Source organism: Mustelus asterias, chromosome 4 (assembly GCF_964213995.1).
Source record: "Mustelus asterias chromosome 4, sMusAst1.hap1.1, whole genome shotgun sequence".
NCBI lineage: Eukaryota > Metazoa > Chordata > Chondrichthyes > Carcharhiniformes > Triakidae > Mustelus > Mustelus asterias.
The window spans coordinates 3188566-3203349 of NC_135804.1; the positions used below are offsets into that span (position 1 = coordinate 3188566).

General features: G+C 46.2%; 1 protein-coding gene across 1 annotated transcript in view; it reads right to left on the minus strand.

Moving 5' to 3' along the window:
- Positions 1-8116: 8116 nt before the first annotated feature.
- The window catches only part of ces2b (carboxylesterase 2b), a 108734-nt gene continuing 102066 nt past the window's right edge, over positions 8117-14784 (minus strand). The window contains exons 25-26 of the mRNA XM_078210446.1: positions 12125-12197; positions 8117-9348 (exon numbers count right to left, since the gene is read on the minus strand). Coding sequence (XP_078066572.1) covers positions 9186-9348; positions 12125-12197 — 236 coding nt within the window. The 3' untranslated portion in view covers positions 8117-9185. The remainder of the gene's footprint in view (positions 9349-12124; positions 12198-14784) is intronic.

Sequence of the window (14784 nt, forward strand, 5' to 3'; positions counted from 1 at the left end):
ACTATGGTGTCGACATGGGGGGGACCAGGACAGGTTGTTGGTGATCTGGACACCTAAAAACTTGAAGCTCTCGACCCTTTCGACTTTGTCCCCATTGATGTAGACAGGGGCATGTTCTCCGCTACACTTCCTGAAGTCAATGACAATCTCCTTCGTTTTGTTGACATTGAGGGAGAGATTATTGTTGCCGCACCAGTTCACCAGATTCTCTAGCTCATTCCTGTACTCTGTCCTCTGTACAGAGTCTCTGTACTCTGCTGCTGTCCTGCATTGTCTTGCTCTCTGACATTGCATTAAGAGCAGGACAGCAGACTATGGGTCCCCACACTTGGCAATGGGCGGTAACCAATTCTTCACAGAATTGTTCAGTGCAGGAGGAGCTCATTCAGCCCATCATGTTCGCACCGGATCTCCAAACCAGCATCATGACTTACTGCTACCCCCCCCCCTGCCATTTCCCAGTAACCCCTGCACATTTTGTCTTCTTGAATGTCTCAAAGAACAAAGAACAAAGAACAATACAGCACAGGAACAGGCCCTTCGGCCCTCCAAGCCCGCGCCGCTCCCCAGTCCAGGATTGAATCCTGAATCCAGGATCCCCACCCAATTTTCCAGCCTATCTACATACCAATATCCTATCCACCGAGCTGTCCCTCACAGCTACGATGCTTTGTTCATTACAACCTATTAACTTACCCCCACCCCCCCATTCCAGACCATGTGATCTCCAGGGAGAGGCGAAAACCCAGAGTGAAAAACCCCAGGGCCAATATGGGGAAAAAAAAATCTGGGAAATTCCTCTCCGACCCCCTGAGGCGATCGAAACGAGTCCAGGAGATCACAATGGCCCCGATCGGAAAATGCTTCCCAACCCTAGTCATTTCCACTTCCACGAACACCATATGAATCCCCTGCCCCCAAGACAGGTTCCCAACTATCCGCAGTATCACTCTGTACTGGCACCAGCAAGATGATCGTAGAATGAAGCCTTGAAACGAGAAACCAGGAACAATTAGCCCGCGCCGCTCCCTGGTCCAAACTAGATCACTCTTTTGTATCCCTCCATTCCCACTCCGTTCATATAGCTGTCTAGATAAGTCTTAAACGTTCCCAGTGTGTCCGCCTCCACCACCTTGCCCGGCAACACATTCCAGGCCCCCACGACCCTCTGTGTGAAATATGTCCTTCTGATATCTGTGTTAAACCTCCCCCCCTTCACGTTGAACCTATGACCCCTCGTGAACGTCACCACCGACCCGGGGAAAAGCTTCCCACCGTTCACCCTATCTATGCCTTTCATAATTTTATACACCTCTATTAAGTCTCCCCTCATCCTCCGTCTTTCCAAGGAGAACAACCCCAGTTTCCCCAATCTCTCCTCATAACCAAGCCCCTCCATACCAGGCAACATCCTGGTAAACCTCCTCTGTACTCTCTCCAAAGCCTCCACGTCCTTCTGGTAGTGTGGCGACCAGAACTGGACGCAGTATTCCAAATGCGGCCGAACCAACGTTCTATACATCTGCAACATCAGACCCCAACTTTTATACTCTATGCCCCGTCCTATAAAGGCAAGCATGCCATATGCCTTCTTCACCACCTTCTCCACCTGTGACGTCACCTTCAAAGATCTGTGGACTTGCACACCCAGGTCCCTCTGCGTCTCTACACCCTTTATGGTTCTTCCATTTATCGTGTAGCTCCTCCCTACATTATTCCCACCAAAATGCATCACTTCGCATTTATCAGGATTGAACTCCATCTGCCATTTCCTTGCCCAAATTTCCAGCCTATCTATATCCTTCTGTAGCCTCTGACAATGTTCCTCACTATCTGCAAGTCCTGCCAGTTTTGTGTCGTCCGCAAACTTACTGATCACCCCAGTTACTCCTTCTTCCAGATCATTTATATAAATCACAAACAGCAGAGGTCCCAATACAGAGCCCTGCGGTACACCACTAGTCACAGGCCTCCAGCCGGAAAAAGACCCTTCCACTACCACCCTCTGTCTTCTATGACCAAGCCAGTTCTCCACCCATCTAGCCACCTCCCCCTTTATCCCATGGGATCCAACCTTTTTCACTAGCCTACCATGAGGGACTTTGTCAAACGCTTTACTAAAGTCCATATAGACAACATCCACGGCCCTTCCTTCGTCAACCATTTTGGTCACTTCTTCAAAAAACACCACCAGGTTCGTGAGGCATGACCTCCCTCTCACAAAACCATGTTGACTATCGTTAATGAGTTTATTCCTTTCTAAATGCGCATACATCCTATCTTTAAGAATCTTCTCCAACAACTTCCCCACCACGGACGTCAAGCTCACCGGCCTATAATTACCCGGGTTATCCTTCCTACCCTTCTTAAATAACGGGACCACATTGGCTATCCTCCAATCCTCTGGGACCTCACCTGTGTCCAGTGACGAGACAAAGATTTGCGTCAGAGGCCCAACTATTTCACCTCTCGTCTCCCTGAGCAGCCTTGGATAGATTCCATCAGGCCCTGGGGATTTGTCAGTCTTTATACTCTCTAACAAACCTAACACTTCCTCCTTTGTAATGGAGATTTTCTCCAAGGGTTCAACACTCCCCTCCGAGACACTCCCAGTCAACACATCCCTCTCCTTAGTGAATACCGACGCAAAGTATTCATTTAGGATCTCCCCTACCTCTTTGGGCTCCAAGCATAAGTCCCCACTTTTGTCCCTGAGAGGTCCGATTTTTTCCCTTACAACCCTTTTGTTCCTAACGTATGAATAAAATGCCTTGGGATTCTCCTTAATCCTGTCTGCCAAGAACATTTCGTGACCCCTTTTTGCTCTTCTAATTCCCCGTTTGAGTATTTTCCTACTTTCATTATACTCCTCCAGAGCTCCCTCCGTTTTTAGCTGTCTCGATTGAATCTGCCTCCACGACACTTCCAGGCAGTGCATTCCAGACCCAAATCATTCGCTGTGTGGAAAAAGTTCTTCTTCACATCACATTTGCTTCTTTGGCAAATCACTTACAATCATTCTTGATCCTGTTACCAGCGGGAACAGTTTCTACTCTGTTCAGCCCCCTCACGATTTTGAAGATCTCTATCAGATCTCCTCTTAGCCGCCTTCTCTCCAAGGAGAACAGTCCCAACCTCTCCAATCTATCCTCAGAACTGAAGTTTCTCATCCCTGGAACCATTCTCTTCTGCTCTCTGTCCAATGTGTTCACATCGTTCCTATAGTGTGGCGCCCAGAACTGTACCCAAACCAGCCTCCCATCCATTGACTCTGTCGACACTTCCCGCTGCCTTGGAAAAGTAGCCAGCATAATCAAGGACCCCACGCACCCCGGACATTCTCTCTTCCACCTTCTTCCATCGGAAAAAAATACACAAGTCTGAGGTTACGTACTGACTGACTCAAGAACAGTTTCTTCCCTGTTGCCGTCAGACTTTTGAATGGACCTACCTCGCACTAAATTGATCTTTCTCTACACCCTAGCTATGGCTGGACTTGCAGAGAGCGAAGAGCATTGTCGGGCAATACAGCAGGATATAGATAGGCTGGAAAATTGGGCGGAGAGGTGGCAGATGGAGTTTAATCCGGATAAATGCGAAGTGATGCATTTTGGAAGAAATAATGTAGGGAGGAGTTATACAATAAATGGCAGAGTCATCAGGAGTATAGAAACACAGAGGGACCTAGGTGTGCAAGTCCACAAATCCTTGAAGGTGGCAACACAGGTGGAGAAGGTGGTGAAGAAGGCATATGGTATGCTTGCCTTTATAGGACGGGGTATAGAGTATAAAAGCTGGAGTCTGATGATGCAGCTGTATAGTACGCAGGTTAGGCCACATTTGGAGTACTGCGTCCAGTTCTGGTCGCCGCACTACCAGAAGGACGTGGAGGCGTTAGAGAGAGTGCAGAGAAGGTTTACCAGGATGTTGCCTGGTATGGAGGGTCTTAGCTATGAGGAGAGATTGGGTAAACTGGGGTTGTTCTCCCTGGAAAGACAGAGAATGAGGGGAGATCTAATAGAGGTATACAAGATTATGAAGGGTATCGATAGGGTGAACAGTGGGAAGCTTTTTCCCAGGTCGGAGGTGATGATCACGAGGGGTCACGGGCTCAAGGTGAGAGGGACGAAGTATAACTCGGATATCAGAGGGACGTTTTTTACACAGAGGGTGGTGGGGGCCTGGAATGCGCTGCCAAGTAGGGTGGTGGAGGCAGCCACGCTGACATCGTTTAAGACTTACCTGGATAGTCACATGAGCAGCCTGGGCACGGAGGGATACAAACGATTGGTCTAGTTGGACCAAGGAGCAGCACAGGCTTGGAGGGCCGAAGGGCCTGTTTCCTGTGCTGTACTGTTCTTTGTTCTTTGTTCTTTGACTGTAACACTACATTCTGCACTCTCTCCTTTCCTTCTCTATGAACGGTATGCTGTGTCTGTATAGCACGCAAGAAACAATACTTTTCACTGTATACTAATACATGTGACAATAATAAATCAAAAAAAAATATTCCAGCTGAGGTCTAACTAGTGTCTTGTATAAGTTCACCATAACCTCCTTGCTCTTGCACTCTGTGCCCCTATGAATAAAGCCCAGGATACTATATGCTTTATTAACTGCTCTCTCCACCTGTCTTGCCACCTTCAATGTTCTGGGCACAGATACACCCAACTCCCTCCGCTCCTGCATCCCCTTTAAGAAGTTTATCCCTTATTTTATATTGTTCCTCCAGACTCAAATCGTTGGCTCGAGTCCAAGATCCAGCAGCAACCTGGATCTCCCCATCCTGAGCCCTCAGCAGGGCACTGAGAAATCCTCAATATCTCCAACTCCATAATTCTGACAAAACCTGGAGGAAAGCTTGGGCAGAAATGGCCCTCCCAAATAAACACACCTGGTGGAATTTCTGCCTCGCCCCCCCCCCCGCCCCCTCCCCGCCCCCTCCCATGCCCCCGTGCCTCCACAGGGTATTTTTGGGTGGCAGGGAAGGCTTGCCATTGGCTGCTGACAGAATCTTCTGGTGCTGCTGCTGTCTAAGCTGTTTTGTCCATCCCACTCACCCATCCCACCAGATCCTGTCCAATGTCCCCGACCCAAAGTCTCAATAACCAGGCTTCAGTCACCCTGGAGGAAAATCTTCAATCGAATGCAGACTGGACACACCTGGTGTGGCCAAGTGGAACCTCACCTGTATGTGACTGCGGAAACTCTAACCAAACCACAGACCCAATAACATCTTGTCTCCAACTCAGATTTGAGGGCAATATCCTGGAGTTACACTTGCTGTCTGGCTTCGGGAACTTGACATTAAAACTGTGAGGACAGCTTCTGCTCTTAAATGATAGAAGACTGCAGCTGTGCAGGGCTTTGTAGAGACCACATCTGGAATATTGGATACAGTGGTGGTCTCCTTTGAAATACAATGAAATTGTGTTAGAAGCTGTCAGAGAATATTCGCTCGACAGATTCCTAGTACAAGGGGCTTATCCTATGAGGAAAGGTTGAACAGGTTGGGTCTGTACCCATTGGAGTTTAGAAGAATGAGAGGTGATCTATCGAAGTATAGAAGATCCTGACAGGTAGATACCAGCAGGTAGTTTTCTCTTGTGAACTTGGAGAGATTAGGAGAATTTTTATCTCTCAGAGAGTCATTAATCTGTGGAATTGTCTTTGCTGGAGAACAGTGAAGGCTGGGTCATTGACAAAGGGTCATCTGGACTTGGAACGTCAGCTCTTTTCTCTCCTTACAGATGCTGCCAGACCTGCTGAGATTTTCCAGTGTTTTCTCTTTAGGTTGGGTCATTGGATTGATTCAAGGCAGAGTTAGACAGATTTTTGATAAACGAGGGAGTGGAGGATTATGGGGGACAGACAGGAAAATGGAGTCCAGATCAGCTATAATCTTAGCGAATGGCACAGCAGGCTTGATGGGCCAAATAGCCTCCTCCTGCTCCTAAGTCCAATGTTCCGTACTCCGATACCAATCATTTCAGGCTCCTGTTAAAGTGAAACATTCCATGTATAGTTTGGCCTTTGGATGGGCAATTAGAGTCAATGGATAGAAATTAAAACAAAAATCGCAGCAACTTTGGCAGCATCTATGGAGAGAAAAACAGAGTTCATCAAATATTCAGCAATTTCAATTTTTAATTTTGATTTTCAGCATTTGAAACATTAATAGATTTTTAAAATTCATTTGTGGGGCATGGGCGTCGCTGGCTGGCCAGCGTTTATTGCCCACCCCTAGTTGCCCTTGGACGACAGTTGAGAGTCAACCACATTGCTGTGGCCCTGGAGCCACATGTATCATAGAATCCCTATAATGCGGAAGGAGGCCATTCAGCCCATCGAATCTGCACCAGCAACAATCCCACCCAGGCCCTATCCCCGAAACTGCACATATTTACCCTGTTAATCCCTCTAACATACACATCCCGGGAGACTATGGCAAAATGTAGCATGGCCAATCAACCTAACCTGCACATCTTTGGACTGTGGGAGGAAACCAGAGCACTCAGAGAAAACCCACACAAACATGGGGAGAATGTGCAAACTCTACACAGACAGTGACCCAAACTGGGAATGTGGGCCAGACCAGGTAAGGATGGCAGATTTCCTACTCTAAAGGACATTAGTGAACCAGATGGGTTTTTCCGACAATCGATAATGGTTTCATGGTCATCAGTCGGTTCTTAATTCCAGATTTTTTCCAGATCCGTGGCAGGATTCGAACTCGGGTCCCCAGAACATTAGCTGAGTTTCTGGATTAATAATCTAGCAATAATACCACTAGGCCACTGCCTCCCCAATATTAGGCTAACAGATTTATAATTTGCTGATTTCCCTCTGAACTTTAGTATTGTGGAAAAAAGAGACATGCTGTCAAAGCTTTTCAACATGTACTCATCAGTATAGGCAAGAGTGCAAATTTCAAAGGGAACAACATGTTATACTGCATGTAACAAGGGTGCTGATTGGTCCAGTTGTTTCCATGGAAAATGCACCAGAGAGCTACTCCCTTTTAATCCTCAAGGTTTGCACTCTTTGATCTTTCTTTAATAATCAAGCTCCAATTGTAATTTTCCAATCTATCATTTCTTTATGTTTATTTGCAACATTATTCACATCTGTTTAAAGGACCACATTGCGTTCGGCTGCATTTTTCTAATAGAATTGCAAATGCTTTTCATCTTAATTGCAAGAAGAGATTGTAGAAATTTGGGCTGTTTTTCCTGGAATTTAGGAGGTTTATTGATTTGATTGAAAATTTCAAGGTATTAATGAGCAGATAGGAGAAACCAATTTTGCTGGGAGGGTGGGGGAAGGGGGTGGTGGGGGAAGGGGGTGGTGGTGGGAGGGGGGATTGAGGACTCGGGAGCGTAACTGCAAATTTTGAGTCAGACCTTTGAGGGAGGAGTGAGCTTAAAGAACACAGCGCAGAAGAATAAGATATTGGAGGAGGAATGTTGCAGTAGGTTGGATATGTACATGTTGAAGCTACACTGTGTGATGTTACTAATGACCACAAAATATGTCTTTGTGAAACCCCTCTCAGAATCCCTACTGTGCAGAAGGAGGCCATTCAGCCCATCAAGTCTGCACCGACTCATAATTTACCCCGTAATCCACATATTTACCCCGCTAATCCCCCCAACCTGCACATCTTCGGGCCCTAAGGGACAATCTTCCATGGCCAATCCACCTAACCCGCACATCTTTGGAGTGTGGGAGGAAACCGGAGCACTCGGAGGAAACCCACACAGACACGGGGAGAATGTGCAAAATTCACACAGACAGTGACCCGAGCCGGGAATCGAACCTGCACCCCTGGCGCTGTGAGGCATTGAGTTTGTGTCTGTATATGCCCTGATTGTGAACACAAGTCCTCACTCACCTGATGAAGGAGCAGCGTTCCGAAAGCCAGTGCTGCCAAATAAACCTGTTGGACTTTAACCTGGCGTTGTGAGACTTCTTGCTGTGAGGCAGCAGTGCTAATCACTGTGCTACCGTGCCGCTCCTTGTCCACTGTTTAAAATAAACAGACTTATGGGGTTGTTATTAATAATATAGCGTGTAATTCTAACACCGAGTGTGTCAAAAACCTCTGACAAAATCATGTGCACAACTCTTATCGCAATGTTCTATATTTTATTGGTTTTTATATGTTCAGCAGTTGTACAGTTGGATGTTGAATCCATGGTCCGTGCAGTTTTTGCAGATCTCAGCTAGTTCTACAGTATAATAATCCCAACTTTGCAGTCTTCATTTCTAATTACTTGTCAACTAAAGTCAAATTCAAAGCTGTTTGGCATCATTTTCCTTCTTTAACTGTTTCTTTGATTTCTAACAGGGAGGGTTATGTAGCTCAGATTAACTAATATGTGAGAAAGATATATCAAACTTCAGATTACGTGAGTGTGTGTTATGTGAGCATGTTTGTGTCTGTGTGTGGGTGTCTGTGTGTGGGTGTCTGTGTGTGGGTGTCTGTGTGTGGGTGTCTGTGTGTGTGTTTGTATGTATGCCTGTTTGCGTATGCTTGTTTTTAAAAATTAACTTACATGATGTAGGCACCGCTGGCTGGGCCAGCATTTATTGCCCATCGCTACCTGCCCTTGAGCATGTGGTGGTGAACTGCTTTCTTGAACCGCTGAAATCCCTGAGGTGTAGGTACACCCACATTGCTGTTAGGAAGGGAGTTCCAGGATTTTGACCCAGCAACTGCGAAGGAATGGTGATATATTTCCAAGTCAGGATGGTGAGTGACTCGGAAGGGAAGTTGCAGGTGGTGGTGTTCCCATGTATCTGCTGCCCTTGTCCTTCTCGATGGTAGCAGTCATGGGTTTGGAAGGTGCTGCCTAAGGATCTTTGGTGAATTGCTGCAGTGCATCTTGTAGATAGTACACACTGCTGCTACTGAGCGTCGGTGTTGGAGAGATTGAATGTTTGTGAATGGGGTGTCAATCACACAGCCTGCTTTGTCCTGGATGATGTCTGGTTTCTCGAGAGTTGTTGGAGCTGCACCCATCCAGGCAAGTGCACATGTATGTGTGCTTTGTTAGTGTGTGTGTCTATGTTTATATATGTATTGTGTGTGTATGTGCATGTTTGTATGTTTGCCCTTCCTCCCGCCCACAAAGTTAAACATTTCTCCACATGGCAAACACAGAATTGAAATGAGCTTCAAATTAGATTAATATTCTTGGGATTATTTTTGCGGGTTTGTCTGACCAGAAATTGAGCTTGTCTTTCTTTAACTTGTTGCCGAGTTGCAGTGTCAGGTTCAGCTGCATGTATTTTTCAGAGGCACCATTCACTGGCCACACTGGTAAGTCATTTCTGTTGGGATTCCTGCACAGAAGAGATTGCAACAGCTTTTACTCGAACAGAGAGTGTGTATGGTAACTCAGTCACTCCCAACACTCCTTCCCAGCATACAACATCTTTTAGTGCAAGTGCAGGGGTTATAATACCTGCCCTTTACCCCCCCCCCACCATCGAAAATCCCAGACCTCCCTTTACGGGTGAAACTGTGACCATCGGTATTTCTTTCAACTTCATAGAACCATAGAATCCCTACAGTGCAGAAGAGGCCATTCAGCCCATTGAGTCTGCACTGACTCCGAAAGAGCGTCTTACCCAGGCCCACCCCATCCTATGCATTTACCCTGAGAAACCACCTAATCTATACATCTTGGGATACTAAGCATAGCCAATCCATCTAGCCTGCACATATGGGCGGCACGGTGGCACAGTGGTTAGCGCTGCTGCCTCACAGCGCCAGGGACCCGGGTTCAGTTCCCAGCTCGGGTCACTGTCTATCTGGAATTTGCACATTCTCTGTGTCAGTGTGGGTTTCCTCCGGGTGCTCCGGTTTCCTCCCACAGTCCGAAAGACGTGCAGGTTAGGTGAATCGGACATGTTAAGCTCTCCCTCAGTGTACCCGAACAGGCGCCAGAGTGTGGCGACTAGGGGATTTCCACAGTAACTTCACTGCAGTGTTAATGTAAGCGTTCTTATGACTAATAATAAATAAACTAAAACTAAAATCTTGGAAGGAAACCAGAGGAAACCCATGCAAACACGGGGAGAACATGCAAACTCCACACAGTCACCCGAGGCCAGAATTGAACCCAGATCCCAGGCGCTGTGAGGCAGCAGTGCTAACCACTGCGCCACCGTGCTGCCCAATTCAATAGACTGTATTTATGGTTCACAATGCAGATTCCTCCACACCAGGGAGAACAAACGCAGACTGGATAAAGACTTTGCAGAGCAAACGCGTGACCCAAAGCTTCCTGTCATTCCAATTCTCCACCTTCCTCCCCCCTTTGTGAGCCAATGTATTATTTAATTGATTTGAATCACTTTTTAACGATGTAACTATTTCTTTATTTCTCATATTAATGAACGTAGACTGGTTGCTTGGTGACCGTGTGTGCGCAGAATTTGTCTCAGGGCAATGACATGGAACAGCAAAGGGAAGATGTACCCTGACTGAACACAAGGCAGGATGGGTAATTTAGCCAAGCCCTGAATTAACAAAGTCGGCAAAATGAATGAAACTGTGCGTGCAGAGCACTGGCCTTGAACTGTGAGAAAGTGCTTGTTGGAGGTAATTAAGATATCTGTCAGTACCAGCCTGGGGACTGATAACAGTGCAGGAGATAAAGAAATGGAGTCAGGTTGCCTCTATTCCTTCAGGCCTGCCCTTGTGAGAGACCCAGGTCACAGAGACAGGCTTGATGTATTGGAAGCCAATTAAATGGGTTAAGAACAAGTACTATACATGAAACAAGACCAGAGCCAAAAACAACCCAAACACCAAGACATCAGTGTTTAAGTTTATTTATTAGTGTCACAAATAGGTTTACATTAACACTGCAATGAAGTTACTGTGAAAATCCCCTAGTCACCTCACTCTGGTGCCTGTTCGGGTACACGGAGGGAGAATTTAGCATGGCCAATGCACCTAACCAGCATGTCTTTCGGACTGTGGGAGGAAACCAGAACACCCGGAGGAAACCCACACAGACATGGGGAGAATGTGCAAACTCCGCACAGATGGTGACCCAAGCTGGAAATTGAATCCGGGTCCCTGGCACCGTGAGGCAGCAGCGCTAACCACTGTTAAATTCCAGCCTCAGGTGACTGTGTGGAGTTTGCACATTCTCCCCGTGTCTGCGTGGGTTTCCTCCGGGTGCTCCGGTTTACTCCCACAGTCCAAAGATGTGCAGGTTAGGTTGATTGGCCATGCTAAATTAACCCTAATGTCGGGGGACTAGAAAGGGTAAATATGTGGGGTTACGGGAAAAGGATCTGGGAGGGATTGTGGTCGGTGCAGACTCGATGGGGCGAATGGCCTCCTCCTACACTGTAGGATTCAATGATCCAGTGTGCCATTCTGCAAACTATTCTCCACAACTCTACAATTCACTGAAACATGTTCATCGATCTCCTCTTAACTCTCAAAAGCACTGATTTGTTCTTTGGAAAGCGAACTTCACTGTTCAAACAATGGAAATACAGTGTTTTATAAGTATTTCCACTAGAGTACAAAATGACAACCTTTGGGAAGTATTAGATTGTGAAACGAGTGTTCAATGTTTTGTTAATATCCTACTTAGTAACCATGGAAATGGAATGTCAATGGGGTGTTGTGTGAATTGAGTGATGGAGTACTGTTGTCTGCCATTAGGGGTCATTGGTGGATTTTGTTTATTTATATTCGGAGAATGCTGAAGGTGTTTGAGGGAGGACATCGTCACTGCAGACTGTTCCCGCAGTTTGACACTGAGTGGTTGTGAAGCATTTTGAAAGGTGCTGTGGTCGTGAGAGGCGCTATGTAAATGCAGCTTTTTCTTCCTTCCGGGGTTCAGACAGTGATAGGAAATTCAAAGTCCTTGGTCGATAGGGCTATGGGCCGGGTGCAGGAAGGTGGGATGTGAAAGGGCACCTAGGTGTCTTTGGGCTGGCATGGACAAGATGGGCTGAATGGCCCCCTCTGTGCTGTAACCTTTCTAGGGTTCTACGGTATTGGTGATTTCTCATTTTGGCATCGAGGTGCCTTGATAAACTACCTGGGATAACAATGTCATGAGGAGATTTGAATGAATTAAAATCTTACCCAGTCCATGCAAATGTGGCCCAGTATGACATCACCAACTTGCTGAGTTCCTTTTCTTCTTCAGTCATGTTACCTGTTAAATAAATCATCATCACAACCGTCATTGCTGATTTGAGTCAGTGAGTGTGTGCTGACAGTTACACTATTAACGACACACACACACTGTGCTAATAGTTACACTAACAACTAATTTCGGACAATTGGCCAGAATGGGACTTAGCTCCGTGTATACATTCAAGCCTTACACCTTTTTCTGAATTACCTGGGAGCCGATAGGTCCCCTTTGCTGTCTCCATGTCAACACATTAGCTAATCAATTGACTTGCCAACCAATCAGCACCATTTATTCCTGTGGAATAAATTGCTGTGATTGTTTGAAATTCTTGTGTTTGCCCTGATGAGTGCAAGATGAAAAGCTTCAACAACATGTTTCTCTTTTTCAGCAATAACACTGTCATTTCTCCCATCTGGAAGGACGAGGGCAGCAGATACCTGGGAAGACCGCCACCTGGAGGTTCCCCTCCAAGTCACTCACCATCCTGACTCGGAAATATGTCAGCCATTCCTTCACTGTCACTGGGTCAAAATCCTGGAAGTCCCTCCCTAACAGCACTCTGGGAGATTCCAGAAGGCAGCTCACCAACACCTGATCAAGGGGCAATTAGGGATGGTCAATAAATGCTGGCCTAGCCAGCGACACCCATGTCCCATGAACTAATTAAATCAGAAGGTGCAACATGTGAATGCCATCAATCCCATTGGGCATGTTTCGGTGTTAGCTGTGACTTAATAGTATCACTGTCACGTAGAATTGTCAAGGGTATGGGTTTGAGGCCCTCTCTAAAGGCTTTAGTAAGGAATTCAAGCTGATACTCCGGTGCAGTACTGAGGGTGTGCTGCACTGGGAGGATGCTATCTCTCAGATGCAGTGTTGAATTGAGGCTCTGTGCACTCTCTGAGTGAATGTAAACACAGAACTTTGGAAGGAGGTGTGATCTCTCTGGCATTCTGGACAATACTGATCCTTCAACTAACATCCCTCACTAACATCACTAACTAACATCCCTCACTAACATCCCTCACTAACATCACTCACTAACATCCCTCACTAACATCACTAACTAACATCCCTCACTAACATCCCTCACTAACATCCCTCACTAACATCCCTCACTAACATCCCTCACTAACATCACTAACTAACATCAATAACTAACATCCCTCACTAACATCACTAACTAACATCACTAACTAACATCCCTCACTAACATCCCTCACTAACATCACTAACTAACATCAATAACTAACATCCCTCACTAACATCACTAACTAACATCACTAACTAACATCCCTCACTAACATCCCTCACTAACATCACTAACTGACATCCCTCACTAACATCACTAACTGACATCCCTCACTAACATCACTAACTAACATCACTAACTAACATCCCTCACTAACATCACCAAATTGATTCTTTGATGTGATCATTTATCACACGGCTGTTTGTGACTGGCTGCTGTGTTTCCTGTACAAAAACACAAGAAATAGGAGCAGGAGCAGACCATTCGGCCCATCGAGTTTGCTTCACCATTCAATATAATCATGGCTGAAGTTGGGCTTCAACTCCTCACTTTCCTGCTTGATCCTCTTCATTTCCTGAGATACCAAAATTCTGTCTATTCCACAACCTTAAATATATTCAAAGAGCAAAACCCTCGGGTAGAGAGTCCCAAAGATTCACAACTCTTTGAGTGGATTAATTTCACCTCAGCTTAGCCTCCTTACCCTGAGGCTGTGACCCCTGTGTCTCGATTCCCCACTCTCTTTCTCAGTGCCCATTCTCTCAAACCCCTTCAGAATCTTGTTTGCTCCAATGAGTACACCTCTCATTCTTCTAAACTCAGTAAGAAGTCTCACAACACCAGGTTAAAGTTCAACACGTTTATTTGGTAGCACAAGCTTTCGGAGCGTTGTCCCTTCATCAGGTGACTCACTGATGAAGGAGCAGTGCTCCAAAAGCTTGTGATTCCAAATAAACCTGTTGGACTTTAACCTGGTGTTGTGAGACTGCTTATTGTGCCCACCCCAGTCCAACGCCGGCATCTCCACATCATCTTCTAAACTCCAGAGATATAGATCCAATTTACACAGCTTCACATCACAGGACAACTCCCACATCCCAGAGACCAATTTAGTGAGCCTTTGCTGCACGCTTGCAATGCAAATATATCCTTTCGTAAAGAGTTGGAAACTCTAAAGTACTTCATTGGCTATGAAGCACTTTGGAATGTCCTGGGCAGTGAAAGGTGACGCAAAAACGGCAATATCTGGTTCCTTAAACATCCTTTTATCAACTGCCATTCTGAACAATATGTGTCAGCAGAATATTTAACCTGTCAAGGCATCACAGTCCATCTGCCTCCACCCCTAGTGTATTATACTGGGAGTCACGGCAAATAGAATCAGCAATCCAAGGTTTAACTTTGGAACACTGTCTGGCCATTGTTTCCTCAATGCAGGAATGAGCAGCTGAGAACAAGGCTGGAAGCTGGAACAAGGCTGATTGGTGGCTCCTTACCCCACAGAACAGAACAGGAGGAGGGCAGCATGGACATGTTGGGCTGAAGGGCCTGTTTCCATGCTGTAAACCTCTG